Source organism: Peromyscus leucopus, chromosome 3 (assembly GCF_004664715.2).
Source record: "Peromyscus leucopus breed LL Stock chromosome 3, UCI_PerLeu_2.1, whole genome shotgun sequence".
Classification (NCBI taxonomy): Eukaryota; Metazoa; Chordata; class Mammalia; order Rodentia; family Cricetidae; genus Peromyscus; species Peromyscus leucopus.
The window spans coordinates 144,316,840-144,330,160 of NC_051065.1; the positions used below are offsets into that span (position 1 = coordinate 144,316,840).

The 13,321-nt window shown below is 41.4% G+C and overlaps 1 protein-coding gene across 4 annotated transcripts in view; it reads right to left on the reverse strand.

The window, feature by feature from the left end:
- Positions 1-222: 222 nt before the first annotated feature.
- Positions 223-13,321, reverse strand: part of C3H12orf4 (chromosome 3 C12orf4 homolog) — a 36,385-nt gene continuing 23,286 nt past the window's right edge. For all 4 annotated transcript variants that reach the window (XM_028881543.2, XM_028881544.2, XM_028881545.2 and 1 more), the window contains 4 exons: positions 9,849-10,051; positions 2,375-2,432; positions 1,413-1,480; positions 223-633 (listed from right to left, as the gene is read on the reverse strand). In XM_028881543.2, coding sequence (XP_028737376.1) covers positions 541-633; positions 1,413-1,480; positions 2,375-2,432; positions 9,849-10,051 — 422 coding nt within the window. In that variant the 3' untranslated portion in view covers positions 223-540. The remainder of the gene's footprint in view (positions 634-1,412; positions 1,481-2,374; positions 2,433-9,848; positions 10,052-13,321) is intronic.

Genomic DNA, 13,321 nt, shown 5'->3' on the forward strand with positions numbered 1-13,321 from the left:
CAAGCACATTTGTCTTGTGTATTTATATTGCTACAAAAACATTTTCATGATACATACATACACACACACACACACACACACACACACACATATATACACACTTGCAATGTATATTTAAATTCTGATTTGACAATGTAGAAGGAAGATTGTACCTTTATGCTAATTATGCTTGTATCTGATAGGACTCATGCCTTGGAAAAGTCATAGAGGGCTCCATGGAAATGTAATAAACATACTGATTTATGTCCACGTTTAATAAACACTTTAAATTTTAACATTATCATTCATAGATGGGACATATAAGTAGGATAAAAAGAGGTATTATTTCATGAAGGGGCTTTCTGAGTAAATGCTTCAGTTGCGAGCTGATCTCTAGGCTGCAGAACACACACATTTTTGGAATGTTTGACAAGGTCCATCATAATTTAACAGGTGGTTGAGTTGCAGGCAGGTTCCACTGGGCACCTTTTGCTTGACAGGATTCCAGCACAGTTCTTGCTCCCGGAGAGTTGAGAAACCTCTTTGGTCACATGTTAGGGTTTAGTGCTTGGATGTCAGAGTGAGTGTTGAGGAGACCCGGAAGATCTGGGGGAGCATGTTACTTAGCTGATAAAACATTTCTTCAGAAATACTCTGTAAGAGGGAAACAAGAAAAAGAGTTTGCAATTATTAGACCATCACTGACCTTTTCACCTTTTCAAAGTATTTTAAAATATGGATCTCACTCTAGATAGGGAGTGTAATATGTGAAAATTATCTTGCATGACTGATTTACTAACTACAGATTGGAGCTGTTTTTCTAGTTCCAACCCTCTGGCAACTTACAGAAATATCAAGTAAAGATTCTGATTACTAGAAAAACTCCCAGTCAACAGCACTAGTTTTCCACCTGTTTTGCTAAGTTCTAAACAGAATTCAGAACCCTTGAAGGTATCAACCATTACCAGTATCAATGCTATCAGTGGCTCAATCCCAGCACTTGGGAGGCAGAGACAGGCAAATCTCTATGAGTTCAAGGCCAGTCTGGTCTACACAGTGAGTTCCAGGCCAGCCAAGACTACATAGTGAGACCCAGTCTCGAAAAAGAGAATTCAGAATCATCTGCTAATGGTCTTCCTTCCTTCCTTCTCTCCCTCCCCCAATCTTCCTAGCAGAAGGGAAGACAAGACTCTTTGGTTTGGAGGCTAAAGATCTGCAGAGTGGTAGGTGCTCACATCTCTGCGAGCACACTAAGTGCCTGCATGGCATCCAGACACACTTCTCCCCTTCAAGTCAGGACGTTATATGGAATAGTTCAGGGTGGCGTGCTTGGCTGAGTCTTTGAGGAGTATCTTAGACGGCGTTAGTGTGGAGTGGGATTTAATCAGATAACACAGCTTTGGGCTGGGGCGGGAGCTGCTCAGATAACACACCTGTGGTACCAGAAATTGCACTGTCCTAGAAATTCCTCCGTCCCATGAAGCCATCTCCATCATGAAACCTAAAACAGAACAACAGCCTGCTGTGTTATGAGCTTCGGCTTTCCATCCCAACACTCCTATACCAAGGTGAGCAGGATTTTCACCGTGGGCCTCATGTCTTGATCGCTTGGGTAGCCACTTGTCCAAAGGAAAGGCTAAGCCTCTGGGACAGATAAAGACTCACAGGCTCTGATTCTCTATGCCAGAGTTTTAACAGTTTTGCCAACAAGCTCAAAGACCTATATGGCCTTCACAGAATGAAGATAAAACAGATTATGAAAAGTTAATTCAGTTTTTGGCTCTATTTTTTTCAGAAAATAAAAGGCAATCAAGAGCAGTCAGAATCAGCAACATGTAAATGGCATCTGTGGTAGTTTATATTAACCATCATCTTGACAAGATCTAGAGTTGCCCTGGAGACTCTCCACATGTCTGTGAGGATAACTGATGTGGGATGACCCCCTCTCGGGGTAGGTGGATCGTTCGTTCTATGGGCTGGGGTCCTAGGTTGCACAAGTGAGGGAAGGCTACCTGAGCCCCCACATTGATCTGTTTGGTGACCAGATGAATGTGGCACACTTCGCTGCCGCCGCCAAGTCTTCCTGCGTGGTGGACTGCAACTTCAAAGTCTGAGCCATTCTCTTGCATTTGAGTTTGTCGGGCGCTCTGTTTCAGCATCACGTGACACAACTAATACAGCACCCAGACACCCTGGTGTTCCAGAACAGCTAGAGAGCTGTTCATTTGTGGCTGACAAATAATAAAATCACACAGTCTGCTATGAGATAGTCGATTAAGCACCTGACGGAAGCACCAGGGACAGAGGCAACTTTCACATCTTCCCTTTGCTTGCTCTTCTTTCACTAACTGGGATGGGATTTACATAGTAGCTACTAAGCGTCGGCTCTGCTCACCTTTGACACACTTAAATACCAGTTCTGCTCGCCTTAAGCACCAGGGTATAGTCATTTCCTAAAAACACACACAAAAATATGTTTTCAGCAAAATTTTATATAAAAAATAAAACCAAAACCCCTATCATTAGATCTTTATCTATAATGTTGAGTGCTCCTGTTTAAGATGAATCCAGGCTAATGTGCTAATCACCCCAACTGTATTTCCTTGGCTTTTAGACATATAGCTTCTACCCAGTAAACTACACTTGCAGAATGAAAGTTGATTTAAACAGGACTAAAAATGAACATATCTTTGAAGGTTCCTAGGTAATTAATTTTAAAGTCAGTTAGTGACATAGTTACTCCATCAAATAAACATTCAATGCTAGCACGATAATTATGTTGGATTATACAATAACTGCAAGTGAAATAAAATGTTTAATTTACCATATAGTACATTATCATAGAAGTAATGACAAGTAGCCTACATCAGACAGCTAATGAGTTAGAAGTACTCATTTTCTTCATTTGATTTTTTAATCTTTAGCCAATATGCTCATGGATACACTAGACTATGCGAACACCTTATGATTGATTTTCCATAGCATGTTAGTGAGCACACCATTCAATTCTATTTCTTTGCACCTGTCACCAGAATTATCTTCCCATTCTGCAAATCTTTTCATAACTATAAATTGTGTTATTTCATTATGGTGTTTCTTAAACTTTTGGAATTCAGGATATTTTATACTTAGTCATACCACACAAGAGATTTATTGGGAGGGAAAACCCCAAGCGGGTGGCTGCCTCTGCAAGAAGCAGCAGAGAACCGAGCAGAAGACAGGGTTTATTTTATATAGGGTTCCTTGGGGTGGGGGTGGGGCGGGAGTGAGATTTCCAGAGTGGAGATTTCCAAGGTAGAGATTGGTGGGATTTTAAATCCTGAGCTTGGGCTTTTTACTCGGTAGGGAGGCGGCGGCTGGGTCCAGCCCTCAAGACAGTTAAGAGTGTTCTGTGGATGCAACCTGGCTGTTGGAGGTCCCCAGGGCAGGCTGGGCCACTTGCGTGCCTTGAGGGGCTTATACATATGATACACATTTACTAAAAATCACAAGTAGGAATGAAATCAAAGGCATAATTGAATTTTCGCATCACTGTAAAACATTACTGTAAACAACACTTTTTGAAACCCCACAGTAATAGCCTAAATGAATTATTATATGATCTTAATGAAGTGCTTGATTTACATATATAAATGTATCACCAGACAGTAATTTGTTTTACAACCTGAAGAACAACTTATGAACACCAGGTAAAGGTCAGGAAAACAACTAATTGTGAGTTATGAGAAAAGAGCTTCTGAATGGCCAGCTCTGCACACCAACATATAGAGCATGGGTTATCCAAATACATTGTCATCAGGGGAACAGTGGTAATGTGGAAGGCTGCAGCACAGCTAGACTGTCCAAAAGAATGTAGGAAAAGTGATCAATTTTTTTCACTGCCCTTCTTGTCCAAAAAGCACCACATTTATCCATTTATGCCATGCTTCCTTACTGTTTTGTATATGTGTGACTAATGAATATATGGCATGAGACAAATTAAGAACTTTACACTCTTCAGAATGATGTGAATTGACAGCTTCATCGATGCTACTTAGAAGACATACCAAAATACCAACTCATGAACCCAGCAGAGCTATGAAGTGCAGGCTATAGTCTACAGCACAGTCTAATGTACTGGCGATTCACACTGTCATACACAATTTATTTTTAACTTACTATTGTTTATTAGTATAGGTCTAAAAAGAAATGCTGGACAGCTAAACATTTTCCCCAAATCTACGTAGCAATTCTATCTCACAAATATGTTAGATGTTTGCCAGTTTTCTTACTCTACCACTTATTTTTTCTGATTAAAATAGTACCTAAGGGGGAATGGAGAGATGACTCAGCAATTACGAACACTTGCAGTTCTTGCAGAGGACCCAGGTTCAATTCCCACACCTACAGAGTGGCTCACAACCATCTGTAACTCCAGTTCCAGGTGACCTGACACACTCTCTTTTGACCTCCCTGGTTACCAAGCATATATATAATGCATATACACACAGGCAGGCGAACACTCACACACAGAAAATAAAATTGAAAAAATTAAAGACACCCCCCCTCCCCCCCGCCGCAAAAGCCAACTCTTTGCCTACAAGAGTAGCCTTCCGAAGTTCAGAAGGCCATGAGAAGACATGACTCACTGCTTGTTACCATGGGATGTGGCCAGTGGTTACACAAGCTCACTCCCAGAAACAGACTTTAGGATATGTTGTTGTAGATGGGATAGAGACAGGCAACAGCAACAGAATTTAGAATATAAGTCCTATATATTGGCAAAGTGACTAAGTGAACGCACTGTGTGGGAAATTCACCGAAAGCTAAATGGATCAAATGACACACTTTGGAATTTGGAACCAGGGCAGGAACCTGGGCCATGCTATTATACATATATTATAAACAGGCGTTGCAGGAAGAATAGATTCTAAAGATCTAAAACTGAAATTAACTCTCAATTTTGATTTTAATAAAAAAATCTTTTATTTAAATGTAATACCCATACACAGACACCTGAATCTTTGGATTAGGGTTAAAGTTGAATTACTGGAGTGTTTGTTTGCCTATTTTCTTTTTTACTTTTTGAGACAGTATCTTGCTACATATTCCAGGCTGATCTCAAACTCTTGGCAATCCTCCTGTCTCAGCCTATTGAAGGTTAAGATTACAGATGTGTGAAACCATATGTCATGTTAGGTTCCATATCTTCAAAGTTAGATACAAATTCATATACCAATGTAAAGTAATACAAGATTATTCTTTGCTTCTCATGCATGTGCCCCTGAGATATTTGAAACATTTGTATAAATAAGTTTTAAAGTCATTGCAGAGGGTGAGCAAACAGCTTTGATTCTTTTGGGGGAGGTGGACAGGATCTCACTATTTAGGCCTGGCAGGCCTTGTTCACAAAGATGCATCTGCCTTTGCCTCCTGAGTGCTGAGATTAAAGGTTTTGAACCATCATATCCAACTTGTTTCTTACTTTTAACATTAAAATACAACATGGCTATTACAACCAATTTGGAAGACAATTTGGCCATATCTGTCAAAGCTAATTATAAACATACCCAATAACCAATAGCTCCATCTCTAAGTTTATTTATAACAGAATTGCCAAAAGAGATGTATAAAGTGTTCACAGGAGCATTACAAGTAATAACAGAGATTCAGGACCCCACACAACTCACACCTCTATATCCTGGGCTAGGCCATCTGAGTTTGTAGAGTAAACTTCTTGACCTTGACTGGAGGTTTAAATTTAACAAAAGGAAAATCTAGAAAACACCAAAATGTCCTTAAAGAGTAAAAAGGTTAAATAATTACAGTCAATCCACATCATGTTATATATAACAGTGAGACAAAGTCAAAGACGTGCGTGCCTAACAAACGTAGTACTGAATGAAAAGAGTGAGAGTTATACAACACTCCACACGTGGACCCGACGGGCCCACAAAAGACAAGGGTGTGCCTCCCAAACTCAAACACTGCACACGTGGACCTGACTGACCCCCATTTCAGACACGTTTCTACACTTCTCTCCACACTGCTCCCTCTCATCTGTTTATCAAGAATCAGTTCTTTCCTGCCACTATGTGGGCTCTGGAGGTCACGTTCAAGTTGTCAGGCTTGGCAGTAGGCACCTTTATCCAGGAAGCCAGCCATCTTCTTAGCCCTTAGGCCCCACTTTTAAGTGAAAATCAGGGATATTCTTTCGTGGAAAAGGGTTTAAGTAGCTGGAGTACATGGGCAGCTTCCAGGGTGCAAGAAATGTTCTGTTCTGTGTATGATCTGGGTATGAGTTCCAGGTGTTCAGTCGGAGAATCTGAGCAGAATGCTCGCATACATTATGTATATGTACTCAAACCTCTTCTTTCTCATAGCAATTACAAAAGTCACAAGCCCCAAAGGATCCAGTAGTTACCAGTGAGCAAAGAGGAAAGTGCGGAACTCAGGATTCCTGACTTGCAGACCCATCCACTTTAGGTTAGACTGACTCCAATAAGACAGTGTCTTTAGATCACAGACAGATAAAAGCCATGTTTCCCCCTAAAGCTGCTTTTGTTTTTCATTTCCTCTTTATTTTTAAGCTGCAAACAATTCCACAGCTTTTTTGTCTGTCATGGCTATCAGGAACTATTTCAGACCCCACCATTACTTTGACACCTTAACGTGTGGCAACCACATCCAGAAATCCTGTTTGCTAGAGGAGGAGAAACACCATCTGAGAACACTTTGGGATCCCTGCACAAAACCCACCACACACCTCTATATCCTGGGCTGTGCCATCTGAGTTTGTCAAATAAACTTCCCGACCCTGAAGGATGTTTAAATACAGCAGATGGGAGGCCTGTGGCTCAATCTACTTTTGTGAATTAAATTGGACACTTCCGAAACAAACTTAATGTTCTGCAGCTGGCTGTCCCAGTTTGAAGGGCAGATTTTGTAACACCGTGGGAGAGGGAACCCCGTCCTATCAGATGTCTGGAAGTCGATCTGAACTGAGTGACTTTTGGAAACTGTTTTTGAGGTTGTTTCCCACCTACGTATAACCATTTTTATAAGATGGTTAACCAAGAATCCAGCTGCAGGAATGTCTGGCTGTTTCCTTGTGGCAGGAATTCATCATAGCTGTCACTCCCTAAAGACCTTTTATAGATGACTAGTTAGTGAGGATCACTAACACATTCTCCACAGAACTGAAACTTTACAAAGCACTGTCTATCTCTCCTGGTGTTACTCAGGGGAGAGTGAGTGGGGTGAGAATAGGGAAGTGTGGGGCTGCCACCACAAGATGGTAACACAATCCTCTTGCTAAAACAGTAATGTGCTCGCTGAGCAAAGACCCCAGACTACAGTATAAGCTGGAAATCACCTAGCTTCCTCACTTAGATGGAACTGACTATTATAGTGTTTATATTGATTGCAAGGTTAAAACGAGGCCTTCTGAAATACAATCAGTCTGATGGGGGGTTAATTCTTTACACTTTCTTCTATAATAAAACATTTGCACACATTTTTATTTTGGTATTAACTTTTGGTCTTGTGCTGGATAGTTTTATGTCAACTTGACACAAGCTAAAGTCATCTGAGTGGAGAGAACCTCAATCGAGAATGTGTTTCCATAAGATCTGGCTGCAGGCAAGCCTGCAGGGCATTTTAACTAGTGATTGATGGGGAGGGCCTAGCCCATCATGGGTGGTGCCATTCCTGGGCTGGTGGTTTGGGGTTCCAGGTGGTTAAGAAACCAGGAGAGAGGCAGTAAGTAGCACCCATCGACGGCCTCTGCATCAGCTCCTGCCTCGGGTTCCTGCCCTGTTTGAGCTCCTGATGGAAAGTGTACCCTTTCCTCTCCAAGTGCTTTGGTCATGGTGTTTCATCACAGCAATAGTAACCCTAACTAGGACAGTCTTCAGATAATGAAGTTTGCTTCCTGGAATTAAATCTGCACAGCAGACAGCAGTTTTTATTAGTGCGGTGGCTCACAGCTGTAATCTTGGTACTCTGGAGACAGAGGCAGGATTGAGGCCAGACTGAACTACATAACGTTGTGGGAATTCGTTCCACCAATAGCTGTAGGGTACAAGCCTTAGGGTGTGGCTTCTTGTCTGCCTATGTGACCACTTAAAAGAGGAGAGAGAGAGGGTCACTGTCTTTTGGGTGGTGGAGACCACATCAGGCAGTGTGGAGCGGTGTGTGTTGATCCCCATCCTTCCTGCGCAAAAGAGAAGGACTCTGCAACTGGCTCTCCCTTATCCTGTATCCGTGAGTCTGTTTTCCCATAGCACCCATTGATACATTAATACATATCCATATACACACCCTTTGGGCTATCATTTCAACATAATGAGTACCAGGTTAGCCAAGGTTACAGAGCAAGACTATCTCAAATAAATAAATGAAAAAAATATAAATAAATACCCATACTTCCTTCACCTCTCCCCCAAACCAAAAAAAAAAAAAAAATGTGCCCCTGCTTGCTTGGAAACCCTGTATCTGCTTGTGCGGAAGAAGGGCTTATTTGCTTACACAGGGGACTCCCACAAAAGGACTTATTTGCATACATGTGGGGTACAGTTTATTTGTTCCTTTAGCTTTTTGAAGTTGAATTTTAAACTCTGTTTAAGTTCTACAACTTGTTCCCTATCCTTAGTTTTCACATGCCTGAGGGAAGACAGCCTCAAGGAAGCACCCAAGAAATCTTGTGCAACTAAAAATGTCAAATAAACCCCAGCACCTAATAAAATAGGTAAATGATTTAGCCACATCTTCATCGTGTAAGCCAATATCTGTACCATCAAAAAGACCTCCTTGAGAAAACGGTTTCTTTCTGCTGTCTAGAGTCTCTTTACATTACCTACTAATGCATATCCAGAAAATGCAAACCTATCTTAGCATTGACCAAAGGCAAGTGTAAATGGAGGGGTCAGTCTCTGTTCAGATGGTGTCACGAAAAGACAGGGAACGTGAGAAGCGCCAACACCTCCTTTGGCTGTCTGAGCAGACCTGAGCCTCTGGAACACTAGATGACTCATATGAGTCCCAGCTAACTGGAGATACTCGAATTTGGCACCAAAGCCCAGGGTGTTGCCTGCTTCTTGTCCTTTGTCTACAGACATACTGCCTGAACACACTGCCCTCCCCCTGTTCACCATCACATAATGCAGGTTGCGTGCCATTTGGACCCATTGGACAGTAACTCAATAAGACCTTAGCTGATGGGATAACGTATGCATATATGCCAATGAACATACACACTAAACCAGATCTGCACCTCAGTGCTGGTCTCTGGAGTCTGCTTCCCGGGAAACTCATCATGACTCCATCTTCCGTACCCTTCTCCCAAGCCGCTGGTGAGAGGGAGAAAAACTCCACAGTAAATGTGAAGATAAATCTACTGCTTCTTCAAGTAAAACCAGAGAAGGAAAAGGAAGTGGAGGGGAAGGGTGAGTAGAAGAAAGGCTAGAAGACACATTTATTATTGAAAGTTAAAGATTCTCTTGAATTCCATGCCTACTAATATCAAGCAACACATAATTTTCTGAGCATTGCTCACTGGTTTTGTTTTTTGGGTTTTTTGTTTGTTTGTTTGTTTTGTTTTTTGAGACAGGGTTTCTCTGTGTAGCTTTGCTCCTTTCCTGGAACTCACTCTGTAGCCCAAGCTGGCCTCGAACTCACAGAGATCCACCTGGCTCTGCCTCCTGAGTGCTAGGATTAAAGGCGTGCGCCACCACTGCTCAGCTTGCATACTGTTTTATATGTCACTGAATTCAACTGACCCGAAAGGAGACACAAGTCTACCAGTTAAAAGAAAAGGAACCCTTTAAAATGTAGATTGTTAACAGTATTGCTATGTAACAACTCACTACAGGGCAGGGTTTTCTGCTTACCTCTGACATATCATGAACCAGCAAGAGAGGGATGCTTATTGTTGTGATGTCGTGGGTACAGCAAACCTTGAGTATATTTCGGAGTCCCATAATAGCAGGATCCCGAGCAGTGATATTTCCAGATTTCACATTGTCATCCACACAGAGATGGAAAGCAACATGGATTTCAGAGAGATTAGAATGGCGTGTAATATAAAATTCTCCTGTGAACAACAAATGCAGCCATGATTTTCAAAAGCACAAGTCACACTCATCCACAGCTCTATAAATAACCATGGGAGAAGCCAATGGGTTGACTTCATATCAGGAAGCAACTGCAATCACTGCTTCTTATTCTAGGAGAAAAACAATTAAAAAAAGAGATAACAGCCAGTTTGTCAAGAGGGTCACAGAGTGGTATGAAGGAACCCCTTGGATAATAGGTATATAAGTGTTTATAATCTCTACTCAACATAAAATGTCAAATTTAACATGTGAAAATATGTGACTTGGCTACCTGCCTCCCTGCATCCGAAGTTTGCTCTCTCACATCTCAGCTGATTGACTGGCCAATCTTTGCTTAGCAGTCTCTCAGATCCTAAATACAGAAACTGCACTTAATCCCTTCTCCATTATCCATCCCCGTCCAATGAGCTCTTTGTTCTCAGTCATGCCTGACTATAAACCTACTGGTCCAAAATGATTCAAATACCCTGTGTAGTACTTTCTCACTTAGACACATTCAACAGCTGAAAACAGCCAGCTCTTTACTATGATCCACAAGGCCTATACTGCTTGGACAAGGCCTTTCTCTTCAACCCCCCTTGCCTCATCTCTCTTCTTTGCTCTAGTCACACAACCTTTGTTCAGCTCTAAAAACCTGTAGAGATTTTTCCCAGTTGAGGCTGATGCCTAAAGGCTTTTCTCCAATCTTTTCGCATGGCTGATACCACCAATCACACCTCAGATTAAATGTGGCCTTCTTGGAAAGGCTTTCTTTGACTATCCTACCTGATACAGGACTCTCCCTGCCACACGGTTTTTACCACCATTGCTCTATTTTTCTCTTAACAATGACATCCTATTATTTACGTAGATTATGTTAAAGAGGGTACTATTTATGGCTCACAGTTAATGAGGGCCTTTTCTATCTTAATAATCCATGTCTAGTACATAGAAAGTTCTCAATAAAGATTTGTTGAATGCATGGGGAGTGTTTCAGATGGACTGCTGGAGTAGTGTTTCTTAAACTGTAAAATTCAGGCTTCTTACAATCATTTTTCTTATGCAGCCTAATAGCCAAGAAAATCTCATCAGCTTTTATTCTGTCAACAATGAGTAACCTAGCAAACACATGTAAATACATATTTATCTATGTGCACATCTCAGTAGAAATTCTGCCCTGTCCTCCCAGAAGTTTATATTCACTCTTCTACAATTAGCCCTTGCCCTCAATTTCATTCATCCTTGCTGAGAATTATATTAGAGTTGTCTTTTTAACCCTAATACTTGTATTTAAAAATACTTAGTAGGCCCTCTAAGAGCCAGGGTAGAACGAAGGCACAGCTAGGAAGCTGAACCTGCTGGAGAAGTCCCTACACTGATGAGGGACACACAGGGAGCTCACAGCAAGCGACAGAAACAACGGTCCAAGGCTTACAGGACTGACAACTACGGCAACCCATTCGGTCAAACAAGACCATATGGAGTATTCACTGGAATACCACGGAAGGAAAAGCAACAGTTAGCAATGGTTAGAATACAGGATCACTTGAGCAGATGGACACATCAGAGAGGGCTCTTAATTCACAACCTGAAGACAGTCCACCTTGCAGGACGAACCTCACCTTGGGAAATATCAGACCATACTGTGAATGCCATCCCTTTATAGTTGACCTGACATTTCAAGCAAAGGAGAAATATCTTGCTGGCTTTGTCACATCCACCCAGACATTAGGCAACATCTGTCTAGTACTGTCTTTATCGAGAACAAATTGTATACTAACTCCCATTGGGATTCATGCTATACAGAAATGTGCTTTAAAATATTGTAAGAATATTGTAAGAACATTTTGGAACACAGTACTAATACACTAAATTGATGAGTAGTCATTATTTACTTGTGAAGTTGGTAGAATTTTTTAAGTATAAACTCTTATCTGAATGTTTCATTGCCTTTTCATTGAATTTTTGCAATTTTGCAGTGTATAAAAATTCAACTATTGGCCGGGCGGTGGTGGCGCACACCTTTAATCCCAGCACTCGAGAGGCAGAGGCAGGCGGATCTCTGTGAGTTCGAGGCCAGCCTGGTCTACAGAGTGAGATCCTGGAAAGGCGCAAAGCTACACAGAGAAACCCTGTCTCGAAAAACAAAAAAAAAAACAAAAAAAAAAAAACAAAAAAAAAAAATCAACTACCAAAAACAGTTGAGAACAAGTTGTTAATTATCTTGTATAGATAAAATTTATCTTAATAAAAGTTACAATTCAGTGGCTTAATACTACAAAATAGGTTCATCTATCTAGCTACTTACTAACCTCTTTATGTTTTAAAATTCATTTTCCTGGGGTTGGAGAGATGGCTCAGTGATGAAGAGCACTGGCTGCTCTTCCAGAGGACCGGGATTCAATTCCCAGCACCTACATAGCAACTCACAACTGTCTGTAACTCCAGTTACAGGAGATCCGACACCCTCACACAGATACACATGCAGGCAAAACACCAATGCACATAAAATAAAAATAAATAAATCATTAAAAAATAAAAAATTCATTTTCCTTTTATGAATATTTATGGTATTTTGTTTATTAAAATCTAAAATAAATCAATCCAGGAATACATAAAGGGAAGACATATGTACTTGTTTTCAGTATTTCTATGAGATAGTAAATGTGTTTGAGAAAAAATATTTTATAAAAGTACTCTGGCCATGTTAGATGGCTCAGTAGATAGAGGCATTTGCTGTCAACACTGATGACCCGAGCTTGATCCCCAGGACCCACACGGTAGAAGGAGAGCACTAACACCCACAAGTTGTCCTCTGACTTTTACATGTGTACCAGGGCATGTGCACACGCATGAATGCAGACAGAATACAGGCACACACGTATGCACTCATCTAAATAAACGTAATACAATCATGAAGTATGTAGTATGGTTTTGCACCTTAACATCGTTAGTTACTGGTGTATATAAGCTGTACCTCAAGACGCCTCTTTAAAAACAAACTAACGAACTAGAAAAAGAACATGGACGAAGGATGGGGCCAGAGATAGAACACAAGCTAGTCAAGGAGAAAGGAAAAAGGAGGTCGTCTGGTGATGGCAATGAGACATGGACTGCTCGTCAGAAAGGAGTCGACCATGTGGGACAGTGATCTTCTGGGTCCTGTGCCTGTCTGCCACTGAAATGCCTGCTGATCGCGCAGTGGGAGGGACTCCCAGCACTGGGTTTGGGCTGTGGGCCAGCAGGAGGGGGGATGGCTTAGTGAGCCG